At 33.8% G+C, this 14,800-nt stretch overlaps 1 protein-coding gene across 2 annotated transcripts in view; it reads left to right on the top strand.

Annotated features, from left to right (window-relative positions):
* The window catches only part of LOC110709164 (DExH-box ATP-dependent RNA helicase DExH7, chloroplastic), a 54,777-nt gene that overhangs the window by 13,464 nt on the left and 26,513 nt on the right, over positions 1-14,800 (top strand). For both annotated transcript variants that reach the window (XM_021887380.1, XM_021887379.1), the window contains exons 13-27: positions 626-726; positions 2,764-2,821; positions 3,957-4,022; positions 5,729-5,814; positions 5,905-6,085; positions 8,252-8,404; positions 8,496-8,597; positions 8,734-8,886; positions 9,701-9,805; positions 9,920-10,060; positions 10,170-10,259; positions 10,435-10,491; positions 11,674-11,757; positions 14,290-14,388; positions 14,482-14,622. In XM_021887380.1, coding sequence (XP_021743072.1) covers positions 626-726; positions 2,764-2,821; positions 3,957-4,022; positions 5,729-5,814; positions 5,905-6,085; positions 8,252-8,404; positions 8,496-8,597; positions 8,734-8,886; positions 9,701-9,805; positions 9,920-10,060; positions 10,170-10,259; positions 10,435-10,491; positions 11,674-11,757; positions 14,290-14,388; positions 14,482-14,622 — 1,617 coding nt within the window. The remainder of the gene's footprint in view (positions 1-625; positions 727-2,763; positions 2,822-3,956; positions 4,023-5,728; positions 5,815-5,904; positions 6,086-8,251; positions 8,405-8,495; positions 8,598-8,733; positions 8,887-9,700; positions 9,806-9,919; positions 10,061-10,169; positions 10,260-10,434; positions 10,492-11,673; positions 11,758-14,289; positions 14,389-14,481; positions 14,623-14,800) is intronic.

Here is a 14,800-nt window from a genome sequence, read left to right as displayed (position 1 = left end):
AAATTCTCGGGTCAGACAATCTGACCAAACAGCGTTGAACTTTTGTATAAATTTTTAAATTTTGGTCATCCTTCTTATAATGTATAATCCGCTGCGGATAACTGGTAACTTTTAACATATAAACTAAACTTATAATGTTATGAAATGTAAGTAGGGCCTAAATATGTGGTTAGGTTGATATATAGTGGTGTTAGTTGTTGGGAGACTTCTCTTGTGGGTGTTTATTGGAATTTTGATGGCTAAGGTGGTGTTTCTTGATGGCTAGACTAAGTGGTGGCTGGTGTTCAAGTCCCGGAGGGGAGGTGGGAATGAAGAAATATATAGTCAGGGGAATTCCAAAGATTAAATGAGTGTAACGGAAAATGGAAAAAACACTGACCAAACACACACTTAGGGAATTAGTGGTTTAATTTACCTTTCTCTTTCCGAATTACTTCCAACCTAACAGCCCTATCACAGATTTTCTCTAGCCTTGCTTAACTCAAAAATCTTGATTTTGATTGGGATACTAAAGTTTGTTTAGGATTAGATTTGTTACTTTATTATAACCTTTTTTAACTAGTGCGGGGTAATGTATGATGCATCATTGCTGTATATAAGATTTGTTGTTTGTGTTTTATTTCAGGCTATTTCTGTTGCTGAAAGGGTGGCCGATGAGAGATGTGAACCTGCACCTGGTGTAAATGGATCATTAGTTGGTTACCAAGTTCGGCTGGATAGTGCAAGGTTCCCGTTTCCCTATCTTTCGCATAGATTTGTCAGGGTTAATACCTATAATTGTTTCTTTCGATATTTCGAAGTAATAAAGAATTTATAATCATTCTTCTATCTTGAATGTTTTAACAAGGAAAATGAAGATACATGTCCAAGTGTTCTGCTAATTTCTGATTAATTGATTATTGTTAGTATATTTGGTACAAAATAAATTGTTGAGATCCCAAACCGATGTTTGACTGTTTGACTCTAGTAGAAGTGCTATGAAGTGTACAAATAACGTAGATCCATCTTATAACTTATGAGGTGAACTATATGGCCGTGAACTAAGCTTATGAACTAAGCTTCTGAATAATGGCTATGTTCAAATTGAAGTATTCAATAATATACAATGAAGGTTGAATTCATGTTATTAGTTGCCATCTAAGGATAATGCTTGGAGGTTGTATGGACAGCAGAGTAATCTTTTCCCATTTCCCTCATCTAATCTTGCTATATGTACATTGTATGATCTTGCATCGGGTAATAACTCTTGGACGAAGTTCTTTGCTTTATGTGATAGGACTTTTGATTGGCCAGTTGGCCCTTCATTGTTTTGGAGCTGCTGTGATGTTTGTAGGGCCAAGTAATAGTTTGTGGCACAATACTTTTATGGAAATTATGTGGCGGATTTAATTAGAACTAGATTAGTAAGCTCTTTTCAGTCCACTTCAGAGTATATTTAATCCTCTTATGACTAGGGTAGGTGGGTTTCTAGGAGTTACTTGACTTTGCAGTTATTAGAAAACCTTTTTCTTTTTTAACTTTTCTTTCAAAAACTGTTTTATTCAGGACAACTTTTTTCCAATAGGAGTATGTTAGAAGTTCAGAAATCATCGATTTCTTTTGCACCTCAACCCTTTTGCAAGTGTGTAAGTGTTTCAAAAATGTTTCTAGGTATATAGTCTAAAATTAACAGCCAATTATCCCTACTTACATTAAAGTGCCGAGGATCTTACCCTGGTTCTTAAGGTCACATGTAGAGGATGTATGAAATTTTGTAAAATAGAGTTGATTAGTGGACTTCGGCTAAGAATACTTTGTTTGGATAGAAGAAGATGGAAGGAAAAGAAGGGAAGAGAAAGGGAGGGGGACAAACTCTCTTGTTTGGGTAAAGGATTGGGGGAAGGAAGGGGAAGGAGAGGAGGGATCCATTTTCCCTCTTTCTTTAATAAGCATAATCCCTCCATAATTGGAGAGAGGAAGGGACAATGGATCTCACCTCCCCCTCCCTTTCTTTTTCCTTCCTTCCCTCCCTTTCTTTACCCTTCCCTTCCTCCTCTTTCCCTCCCCTTCCTTTCCTTTCTTACTTGCTAAATACAAAAGAAAAAGAAAACAAATGTCATAGGGCGGCAGTTCTATTGATCTGAATGCTGTTCAAATTTTTTTTTTTAGGGAACAAATTTTAGTAATGTCATTCACTTCAGAGTTAGTATGTTCGTCATGTAAAGGTGTAACAATATACTAGTTTGTGCAGCTGCGCTTCTGGTTCCTGGTAGATATAAAAATTGTATAGGTGTATTCTTTCTTCTTGATTCTTCCAACTTTCATTTTCATGTTTATATTTATAAATTTCCCATGTTCAAAATATTGCAACATTGAGGGAAAGGAAAGGTGTGGTGGGATGCACAAGAATTAACAAAGTGAGATAAGGGTGAAAGAGAAAACCACATTAATCACGTGAATTACATAGAAAACCCAAGCGAGATTAAAACTTGTAAATATTAGTAAGGGTATATTGGGTATTTGCTGCATGAAATTTCTTCAAATGGTATGTTGCAATATATTTGAAAATTCTTAAAAAGGTCAACACTGCAATTTTTTTGAATGGATGAAGTATCTATCATCCCCTACTTTTATTGGACTAGACATTTGCAGTAATTTGTGTTCTAATTTATTGGTTATAATTGTTTGTTTGTTTTTTTTTTTTTTTTTTTTAATTTTTTTTATTCCATATATCGTCGATCCTATTTTATTTTTTTATTTTATTGTTCATTTCGTTTCTTGCAGGAATGATCAAACCAAACTCCTTTTCTGTACAACTGGTATTCTTTTACGGCAAATTGCGGTATGGGGGTTACTGATATACATGTTATATGCATAAAACTTATAATTATATAGCATGACGTTATGCTGAATTTGAAAATATTTTTGTTTCTCACATTTTTAGTTGCTTCCTCTATTTCATATTATGAATTTATGACTGGGTATTAAGTGCTTTTGAGGACTTACCATTAGCACCAAGACAAAATTATTTCCAACACATCCTCACATATCCAGGGTGAGACAAACTGCCTATGGCAAGGCAAACAAGTGAGATAAACACTTTTTTGCATGCCTGATTTTAGCATTATTGTCTAAATGTCTAATATAATTGCTCAATCTGCTGAGCACGTCTTCATGTGTGCTGGAAAATGCAAACAGTCTTCTCCCTCGACAAGTGATTAGTGTAGGAGTAAGCAGTAGTATAGCCAAACTGTCTATTAAGTCTCTTTATTTTATCATTGTCATGTGGCCTTTTCCACTTGCCTAATCTCATGTAAGCTACCTAGAAACTTTGCACATTTCACAGCAGCACCTTAAGTTGAAGCAGCCAAAAAGTTTTGCTAACGAACCTCTGAAGCTGTTTAAAATAAATCGCCATTACAAGCAATAGTTATGCCAAAGCTAACCATGATCCTTGGTTAAAAGTCTTTGCTTGAAAGCCAATTAGACTGTTATGAGTAAATGTATTCTTGCAGTTATTCAGCCAAAAAAGAGTTGCTAACCATGATCCTTGGTTAAAACTCTTTGTTTGAAAGCCAAAAAGGTTGTTTTGAGTGAATGTGTTCTTGCAGTTATTCCACAGTACATATTTATTGCCTTGGGGTTTGGTTTCTTGTCTTAAACGGAACTGCATTATCATTCAATGACAAAACTTGCTCTCTCTTTAATATATTTTGATCTCTTGAGTGTCTCATCATATTCATCTAAATCCATGTATTATTTGTTGTATATTTGTTTTTTTCTTTCCTTTGTTCATCTCTTCAACTTCTGTGAAGTGTCAAACTGATACTCAGTTCAAAATTGGAAGTTTTTGTACGGTGTAGCTAATACATGGCATTGCTTCTTGAATGTTTTAGACATTTATCTGTACAAGCTTTTGGATATGATAACTTAATTGTTTATTTTTATATAAATATACATGTTTATTTCTTTTATAGGGGAACAAGAGCTTTCATGGTGTTACTCATGTTATTGTTGATGAGGTGCATGAGCGCTCATTATTGGTGAGTCGTCAATTTTTATAATTATGATCATGGAGAGTTTGGCTCAGTTAACAAAGCAGTTTCCATGATATTGTTTATTTTCTATTATTTATACGGAATATTTATTTACCCTACCTGCGTTTTATCAGCTTCCTAATACAAGAGTTCTATGTATTCTTTTCTCTGCTGTATGTTGCAAAACCTATTCCTTTTACACATCATTAAAACTATTTTAAATATCGTCAGAATCTACTTAAGAGTTTTCGTTGGACCTTTTGGAATGTATTGGAATGGAGTAGAATGCATTGCAACGTTTAACTGGTCTTATTTTATTTTATTTTATTTTTTTTGGCTACGGAACCTCATACCAGCAGTATCTAAATCCATTCCGATTTCCAACTCTCTACAATATCATACAAATCTCCCCCTCAAGATTCTAAACCCATTCAAACTTATATACAAACCCTGACTAAGTGCTAATCCATTCCAGTTTCAGACCAAACTAATTTAGCATGTAATGGGTTTCCCAATCCATACCACCGGTATGGGCTCCCAATCTATTTTCTACCAGATTGTTTAACGAAATGACCCCTTCGTATAGGCAAATTCTCCAATTTTCTAAAAACTAGAACACAAGCAGTTATTTCATGAATTAGCAGCATCATCGTGACAATTTCAGAATGTAGTCACAAAATAAGTGACATTGTCCTGAAACAAATCAGAAGAATATGAAACATGTAAGAAGACCCGGGGGTTTTTCTCCAAGCCTCCAACCACACACCACATAAAATCACCATGAAAGCACTGCGCCATCACCTTTTCTCCTTGTTTTACCAAACACCCTATTATAAATCTGCAACCAATCCATAACATTTAAACGAAAAACCCAGGATTCCTCATGCTTGTTCAACAACCTCCTCCATAGGCTTCTTGCCACTTCAGAGTGAAAACTTGTGAACAATGCTTCCTATTAGCATAACAAAGCAAGTAGTTATCCATTGAGAAATTAAACCTAGCCCATGCATTTGGAGCATTTCATTAGTATTGATCATCCCCAACGCCAAAGTCCACACAAAAGCCCTGACCTTGAGAGGAACCCTATCCAAATGGATTTTGCTACTAGAAACTGAGGGAGTTAAATCAAGCAACTTCGATAGATTTACAAGAAACCGATCCTGAAGCAACTTAAAATCAAGCTTCAGTACCTCTAGTAAAGAAGTGAGCTCCTTTACAATTGCCTGTCACATGGTGGCAGTGGTGATGTTTAAAACTGTAAATCCCAAACATTATCACATTTAGAACAAGTGATCATGGACATTGATCACCTTATTAAGGGAATTGAGCAGAGAAAGATTGCTCCACTTTTCAAACATCCTCGCAGAAAAAAGAATACTTGGGCCATCTCCTACCTTAAACCTCAATAGGTAGCACCTGTGAAACGAACTTTTTGAAACCACCATGTCTTCCTTAGGTCCCTCAACAACAACAATAATAACAAAGTCTTAGTCCCAAAATGATTTAGGGTCAGCTAACATGAATTGTCACAAGGAACTGTATCCCTTAGGTCCCTCAAGTCATTTAAAAAATACTGCATTTTCAAAGCTTGATGAATTTGTTGATTTGTATCTCTACATACTTTTTAGCTTTTGGATGTCTGCACTCAGCAATAACTGAAGTGATATTAGGTCATGCTGATCATATTTCATTGTGACTTGTGACATAAACAGGGTGATTTCCTAATTATTGTCTTGAAAAACTTTTTGGAAAAGCAAGCTGCATGTGGCGCACCCAAACATTTAAAAGTTATACTCATGTAAGAGATCATTCTGAACATGTTTTGGACTTATGGACTCTTCCTTTTCTATTACTTTTTCTGTCTAACTTACAAGTGCACAACATTCAGGTCTGCAACAGTTGATTCAAGTTTGTTTTCAAGATATTTTGGTGACTGCCCAGTGATTACTGCTGAAGGTCGAACTTATCCTGTGTCAACTTTTTTTCTCGAAGATGTATATGAAAAAACTGACTACCATCTTCCGTCGGATTCCCCAGCCTGTTTAGGTTTTAAGACATCTGGCCATGAGGTAATTTTTAGTTATAATCATATCTGTTTCGGGTTCCTGCCAATATTTAAGTTGGTTGATCTTTTACTTACATGCTATTATTCTTTTTTCCCTTTTGTTGTTCTTATAACTTTGGTATTTTTTTTATAGGCTAAAATACTAAGTAAAGAATCATCTTTGAGCAAGTACAAAGCTCAAATATCAAATATATATATTATTGAGAAAATAAGTACTGACTAGACAACCTCAGAATGTTGCATGAAGGAATGCATGTAATACATTTATCATCTCTTTTTTGTGGATTACCTATTGAGCAGGACGTAGATTCATTGATTTGGGTAAACCTGAAATTGATGAGTTTATGTGCTGGTTGCATGACAGGAAAGCTTCCTTTATGATTATGTTTAATGGATTCAGCTGGCTTGCTTTATTGGAATCTGTCTCGTTTTTCTTTCTAATTGATTGTAGCCAATACAATTAAAATTCATTTAGTGTATAGTCTTGTGCACTTGAATCTAACTCGTATATGACAGTTTTGTTTTTTTATTTTTTCATCTACATAATATATCCCCCATGTTATTATTTAGGTGCAACACAAACTTTATCACACAATTATGAAAAACACTGTTAACTAGTCCCACATGACTAACTCATTGATTAATTTTTCTAATCACCCAACCACTCCCATAAACTCATCGCTGTTAATAAATAAATCCACCCCATCAACTTCCAAAACCACATCCTCCACTAATATAGAATCCACTGCCATGGCCACATCCACCATTGCCTCCATCAGTTTCAAATTAACTAAAAAAGTATCCTTTCCTCCTTCACAACCATTGCACTGATCTAGCTAGACAGGAGTGTAAATTCGAGAATGGCAGAAGAAAAAAAATTAAATAAAAAAATCAAGAGTCAAACATTAACACCAATAAGAGGAGAGACAGAATTAACTAAGAAAAATTCAACCCGCTTTGAAGTAGGTGGTTGAATTTAGATCTAGCTTAGTGGTTGAATTTTTGTCTTTGAAGTTTCAGAACTGAAACATCAGGTCGAATTTGACAACCGTAGGTTGAGTTTAGCCATTTAAGTCAATTTGCTGGAAATTAGTGGTGGTAGACCGCTGGAACTTATAGAGCTGTACAATTGGTCTAAATTGTAGAAGATCTTTGTTAGTGAAACAAAATCACAATGAAATATAATAAGATCCCAGCAAAAGGAAAGAAAATCAAGGTCATATCCCGGACTCTAATAAGGTTTTGAGCAATTAGAGAAACTAAATAAAGATCTTTAAAGTGTTTCGTTTTGTTCTAGGTTAAACCTTCAAAATTCTGTGGGGCTATTGCATCTATGGATTTTGGTTCAACTTAAAGAAGCAAAGATTTGTTTTTGGGGTGGGATGTGGTCAAATATTCTTATGTTTGCTAATAAGTTACCAACTCCTATTTATAATGGCTGTTTATTGTATTGAGAAAAGCACCATGGTCTGAGTTGTCTTATTAATTTGTAGATAGTGCTGTCTTAGGATAAGGACATTGATAACCACTCCATCCCTAGTTGTTCACTCCACCATTTTTGAAGTTAAAGCTCATCAACTTTGATCATGAATTCCCATTGATGTATAAGAAAAAACGAAGTTAGGTCTATTTTTTCACATCTGAGTCATGTAATGTGAGTTTTGGGTGAATTAAAGAGATGTTATACTATTCATGATTGATTTTAGTCATTTTAAGTTTATTAGTTAGAAAGAATGATTACTTTTTTTCTATTTCCAGAATACAGTTGGTGTGTCAGGTGGATATGTGGATAGAGTTGTGTAACTTGTGTCCCTTTAATGCACTCTATGGGGATATATTCGAGGTTGCTTCTTAGTTATGCATAGCATGATGCCCAATTATTTTATCTAATAATTTCCATGGAGGTCTCCCTTATCCTTTTATTGTATACTAATTCATGTCTATTTGTGATATAGGAATATTTGTTCTTTTTGTGAGAACAGAAAATGTTTTAATGACTTTTTTTTTTACTTAAATTTCAATTGTCAACTTTGCAATTTGGACAATTTACCTGAGTTAGTCTGGATTTTCTTTTTGATTTATGTTATGGAAAAAAAAAAAGTTAACGATTCCAAAATACTGAATCTTTTAGAAGTGTAAGTCATAACATAATTTTTAGTTTCTTCTTTAGATTGTTGGAGGTTCTATTGACAACCGTAGAGGGAAGAAAAGTCTTGTCTTATCATCGATGGGCGACGAAACTCTTCTATCAGAAGAATGCATGAACCCACACTATAACCCCAGTGCATATCAATCATACAGTGATCAAACAAGAGTGAATCTGGTATAGTATTTGATCCTGGTGTGCAGGGGTGTCAGTTACATGCTTGTCATGCTTCTTTGTTCTTATTTCAATCAACTATGTTTCTGTGCAGAAAAAATTGAATGAAGATGTAATTGATTATGATCTTCTTGAAGATTTGGTGTGTCATATTGATGAAAATTGTGGTGAAGGCGCAATTCTTGTTTTCTTGCCTGTAAGTTTTAATTTCTTTCTTTCTTTTTCTTCTTCTTTTTTTTTTTTTGTTTTTTGTTTTTTCAGGCTTTTAAAGATTATTGTGTATCGTGCTAGTTAGTAGTTACTGATTGAATGTTTGGTTGGAGTTATTGTAGGGTATTTCAGAAATTTACAGGTTACATGATAAGCTCGCTGCTTCTTACCGCTTTGGTGGAGAATCATCTGAATGGCTTTTGCCTTTGCATTCATCTATTGCTGCAGCAGACCAAAAAAAGGTGTTTCGGAAGCCTCCCAATAACATGCGTAAGGTATGCTAGTATTTTAAACGATGTTTTCTTTTTAGGATCAGATGTCAGTTGTGTACTTTTTTCTTTTTGGTGTATAAGGTCCATGGCTGTATAGGAACAACAAAGAATTTAAGTGTTTGTTCATAGAATTCTATGTCCTACCACTGCAGCTGAATCTTTATGTTTTGTGATGTGTATGGTAAGGAAGGGTAACTTCTTAGAGATCTGGATGTGACATCCATATTTAACATGAAAATTATGGCATGGTCTTTATGGTTAACATGAAAATTACGAGATCTCATTGAGAAATTTGGATTTTTTTTTTATCTCTTGAACTATTGTATTTTAAAAATGATATGTAGAGGTCATATCATATGAATTAAGTATATCTGCTTTCCTTTTCCTCCTTTGCAAGACTTTGTTATGCTTTGTTAATGTGCATTAAAAATTGCGCCTAAGGCGTTGAGGGACTAGGCAGTTAGTGTAGAACGCTTTTTTTGCTCTAGGCAAGGCACATTGTACTTTTGCAGAGTACTTCACTCAAAATATTTAAATGTTTGTACAGTGCGCCAAATTTCAAAGTGGTGCACTTAGCCGCAGCAGAATCCCTCTCGCTTTAGGGCGCCATGAGCTTCTTTATATATTGCAAAATAATAAAGAAACTGACTCATTAGTGTAGACTTCAGTAACTATTTGATGACATTATCCAAGTTGAGAAACAGCAAACCCCCCCTCAGTCCTTCACCCCAGCCTTTTAGAAGATGAACTATTTGATTATTCTTGGATACGGATTAAATTGATATCATCTGCATTATTTATTTTGTTACACATGCAGATTATAATGGCAACCAATATTGCAGAGACAAGCTTGACAATAGATGACGTGGTGTATGTGGTTGATTCTGGTAAACACAAGGAGTACCGTTATGACCCACGAAAGGTTTCCATCATTCTTCTTAGCTTTATGAAATGTGATGGCTGTTTGATTTATTTATTTAAGTTATTTTTACTTGTCAATGGTATTATTGTCTAAGTTGCTCATGGTTGCTTCTAGAAACTCTCAATGATGGTTGAAGATTGGATATCCCAAGCAAATGCAAAACAACGACGAGGAAGAGCTGGACGAGTAAAACCTGGTACTTGCTTTTGCTTGTATACGCGCCATAGATTTGAAAAAATGATGCGATCCTTCCAGGTATACCATAATGCCAGAACTAATCTTTGTAGTCCATGTGCCATGTCCATTTTGTATGCCGTACTTTGATAACTCATCTAATATGTCCCTAACTTGCTTGATTCTGAAGGTTCCTGAGATGCTTAGGATGCCACTGGTAGAATTGTGTCTGCAGATTAAGCTGCTTTCTCTTAGTGACATAAAACTCTTTTTGTCTAAGGTATGACCTCGAGGATTTTCAGAATTAAAGTTGGTGAAGCATGATACTTAGTTGTTTTTACTATATATGTGACCTATAGACTGCATTCTGGGACACTTGACCATTGATATAAAGAGGAGCATTTATTTTCGGTATATATATATGATTTTAAGATTTTGATTTTTGTTACTTCTAGGCTATTGAAATGCCGAAGGATGAAGCTATAGATTCAGCAGTCTCATCATTAAAAGAGGTAGTGTTGCTTGGCTCCAAATATTCAGGTTTTGTGGTATTTTCTGTTTTGATTTTGAAGAGCCCTCAGATATTGTAGAACATAAATCTGTGTATGAGAATCAAATTTATGGCATTCTTCATTTCTACTAGATTTAGCCTAAGATTAGACCAAGGCGGCAGCTGGAAAAATTATTATGCTTATAGGATTACAAGATTGTAATTTGAACATAAAATTCTTGCCATTCACCTCTAACAGAAAACCTGAAATAAATGGCAAGGCAGCAAGTCGCAAGGCCATGCATCTTGTGCTTTGAGCTTTTAAATTCTACTGAGTTTTGTCCTGCTTACCTTGCAACTGAGCAAAAATTTCAGTACATTTTTTTTTTTTTATTTTTTTTTTTTATAAATTTATCGCTTTTCATTCTTCTGCCATGAAATTGTTAGATGTGTCAGCTATTCAAGAATTCATATATGAAAAGTCTTGTTAGTATGGATAAGCTGTCTACCCACAATAATTTAGCAGTTGTTTTCTTTTAAACTTAGACACAATGGCTAGTGCCAAGGTTCACTATTTAAGATAAGCCCAGAGCGTACATCTTTAACTTTGAGTAAAATGAATGCATCATTAAAATTTAAAAAGGAATTAGTTACAACACAATTGAGGACAAGAGTCTTCTAGGGAGCGATAGTAAGGTCATAGCTTGTCAGTCATGGTTCCCAAGTTCCCATAATTCTGTCATAAAGGCACTGAAATAGTCAATTTAAGTTGCTCAGCGTTATCTATCTCATCACTTAAAAGACAGTTTCCGCTAAAGGAAGCTACACTAAAACTCTATTTCAGATACTGTCAGTGGTAATACTTCGATGTCCCTTGTCATTTCCTTATAACCATCCTAAGAATCTCCAAGCCAGCTGAATTTACAAACAACCATCTTATGTTTATTTCTCCCAAAGATGATAAACAAGTAAATGCAATATGGTTACGAATTAAGGCACACAAATGCCTTTGACACCCATTATTGTTAATGCCTACTCCATTAGCCTCTTAAAATTATCATACACATTTTTTGTTAACAACCTTATTTTCAGCATCCTAAAATCCTCACTTTAATGCAAATGTTCCTGCCCTCTCTTTCTCTCTCTCTCAAGTGTGCCTTTCAGTGGTTCATATTCTGATGATAAAATGTTTTCTATTCTTCAGGTTGGTGCTGTCGATGAAAATGAAGAGCTAACTCCCCTTGGGCATCATTTGGCCAAACTGCCAGTTGATTTACTGCTTGGCAAGGTTTAAATGCCATACCATTTTAATTAATTTATTTTTATTTTTAATTTTTTTTGTGTTGCCTTTTTCCTCCTCTCCGTATGATGTGTCAAGAAATCATAATTGAATGTCAATTGTGTTATGAAGAGTACCTTGCTAGTGCACGCACGCACGACACACACACACACACACGCACACACACACACACACACACAATACCGTATATATCACCATTTGCACTTGTGATGCTATTCACACACTCCTCTTTAACCACATATATTGATTTTTATTTATGGAGAATATAGTCATGTTAGGTTTTTTTTTTCTTTTTTTTTTTTGTCTCCATATATAGACTTTCATATTATGATCCTTTCATATATTTTCTCTTATTAATAAAAGACATATAAGGGTAATAAGGTGCATTGTGATGCGTAAATCCCTTCCAGGCTAATATTTGGTGTGTGTGTGTAATGAGAACACATGTGGTACATAGATCTTGATCCAAACCCTTAGAGCAATTCGGTGAGTGATGGCATTTTAATTGTTACAACCCCCCACTCTTAGTTTTTTGCTCCTTTTCCCAAATTATTTCCTTACAGCTTATTGAATCTTAACCTGTTAAGGTTGAGTCCAATAGGTTAGAATTCAATGGTTCTCTCTCCTCTAGAAAACCCATTTTCTATACATAAAAATACTCATTTTCTCCTCATTTAGACTCCAATGAAGGATTCAAGCTTGAATTTTATTAATTTATTTTAAAATTTCAATAATTCAACCTCGAATTATATATGTAGTGATTCAATTTATTTTTTTCTCTGTGCTTTATAAGTCTAATTTTCTTACCTTAAGGATATTCATCTTCTCTCCTTATAAAAATTCCTTCTAAGGTTTTAATCTCTTCACCTTAAGTTAATAATATTCAGTAAAGTATAGATAGGATAAGTTAAGTTTAGTAAAAATAAGTTAACTTCAGGAAAAATAAGTTTTAATCAGTTAAATTATGTAACTGTATTGAACAAATGTAATAACCAATTTGTATAAGTTAGTTTTAATCGGTAAGTAAAATAATTTAATTTCAATTTAAATAATTTAGGTTCAGTAACAGTAAATATATATCTGTTGAAGAGTGAAGAGAACATGGTCTAAAATTGAAGCTCAAATTCTACAAAATTCATCATAAATTAATCAAAATATATATTAAGTTTCTTCAAATTCAGCTTATTTTATTGAATTTCGTGCTCTTAATCTTTCTGAGTCAATGTTCTTAAAACTTTAGTAATTTGTTTTAATTTTGCTTTCATTTGTTCTAAAACTTGATTTGAATGTAGAAAAATCAAAGAATGATTTACAATGATATTCCAATTTAAGCCTAAAACTTCAAGTTCAACAAAATTCTTAACAAATTAACAAAACTATTTGTCGTTTTTTTTTTTTTTTTTGGCTTATTCAGTTTGAATGTCGTGTTCTCTATTTTTTTTTATCCATGTTCTTTAAACTTAAGTATGTTATTCTAATTGTTATCACATCTTTTCTAAACCTTACTTTGAATGTTCAAAGGACAATTTATCTTTGCTATTCAGAACAACACTATTTAATATTCTTCTTAATATTGATATAATAAGGCAATAAAGGTTCATTGTTTACCTTAAAGCTAACTTTTGAAATACTCCAAATCTATTTGAGTATGTGTTCTAAAATTTAAGTTTGTGTTTTGATAATTGTTGCAAATGTTCTAAAGCTTGATTTACATTTTAGACCAATCATGATTGTTGGCCCTCAACCACCATCGCCGCCGACGCTTAGCCTTCTGACCAGCAGCCACCCTAACCGATTGTTGTTTTTTTTTCTTTAGTTGTGATTACGAAAAAAGTATTAAAATTGTATTACAATGTGTTGAATTGTTATTGTACAGAAAATGGGGGATAATTTGGAGAAAAAATATGTGGAGAATTGTAGAGAGAGAAAATAGTGATGCATCATTTACCATTAAGCTCATTCACCTCCATGAAATATTGATTTAATTTCAACTTTAAATTATTATTATTATTATTTTTTTTTTTTTTTGACGGAACTTTAAATTATTCAGCCTTCCATTTTTGCTTAAATATTTCATTCATTGTCTCAACCATTTCATGTGTACAATTTGGCATGCCTAAGAATTAGGAATTATACAATTTGAAATCTAATCAAATTGTTAATATGTAAAAGCTTTTTTATGCAATTTTTCGTACAAATCTGTAAATAATCCATGAAAACTATTGAGTTACTGGTGGGAGAGGGGGGGGGGGGGTGGTTTCGGAGAGAGAAAATTTGGAATAATCGTAGGTTAATGATATGATTATTTTTCATTTTATATAAACATATATATCGTGTTTTTGTTGGCTAACCAATGATTTTTTATTTTCAATTTTTACAATTAATGAATACTTGTAATCTCGAATGCAATTATCTTGATCGTTAGTTCTATGTTAATCCAATTTGGGGCTGAGGGCTGTAATAGTGCCAGTAGCCACGTGAAGTTGCTTTTGAATACCATTATTTTTTTTCCTCTTGTAGATGATGTTATATGGTGCAATATTCGGATGTTTATCGCCTATCCTGTCAATTGCTGCATTTTTGAGTCACAAATCACCATTTGTTCACCTGAAAGATGAGGTTTCTTCTATTTGTAATACTTGATACTCACGCGTAACCTTTATGATTTAAAACACCTATTCAGTGATGAGTTTCTTTCTGTTTGTCTTTCAGAGAGAATTTGTTGAACGATCAAAACTAGCAATTTTGTCTGATAAGACTGATGGATCTAGCAGTTCATACAATAATGCGAGTCAATCTGATCACATCATAATGATGATTGCCTATGAGAAATGGGAGAAGATTCTCCGAGACGTAAGACTATGGCATTTTTACAACAATACATGTCTTTCAATCTAGTACTTCCTCCATCTCTTCTTAGTTGCACCATCTCCCTAAAATAGAAATGTCATAATAGTTGCAACATTTTCTTATTAAGTACGATTTTTAATCTAGACTGGCCTTATGCCCTTACTTTTCACACAGGGACCAT

The sequence above is a fragment of the Chenopodium quinoa genome, unplaced genomic scaffold (assembly GCF_001683475.1).
Source record: "Chenopodium quinoa cultivar QQ74 unplaced genomic scaffold, ASM168347v1, whole genome shotgun sequence".
NCBI lineage: Eukaryota > Viridiplantae > Streptophyta > Magnoliopsida > Caryophyllales > Amaranthaceae > Chenopodium > Chenopodium quinoa.
This window is presented reverse-complemented; position numbering and strand designations above follow the sequence as displayed.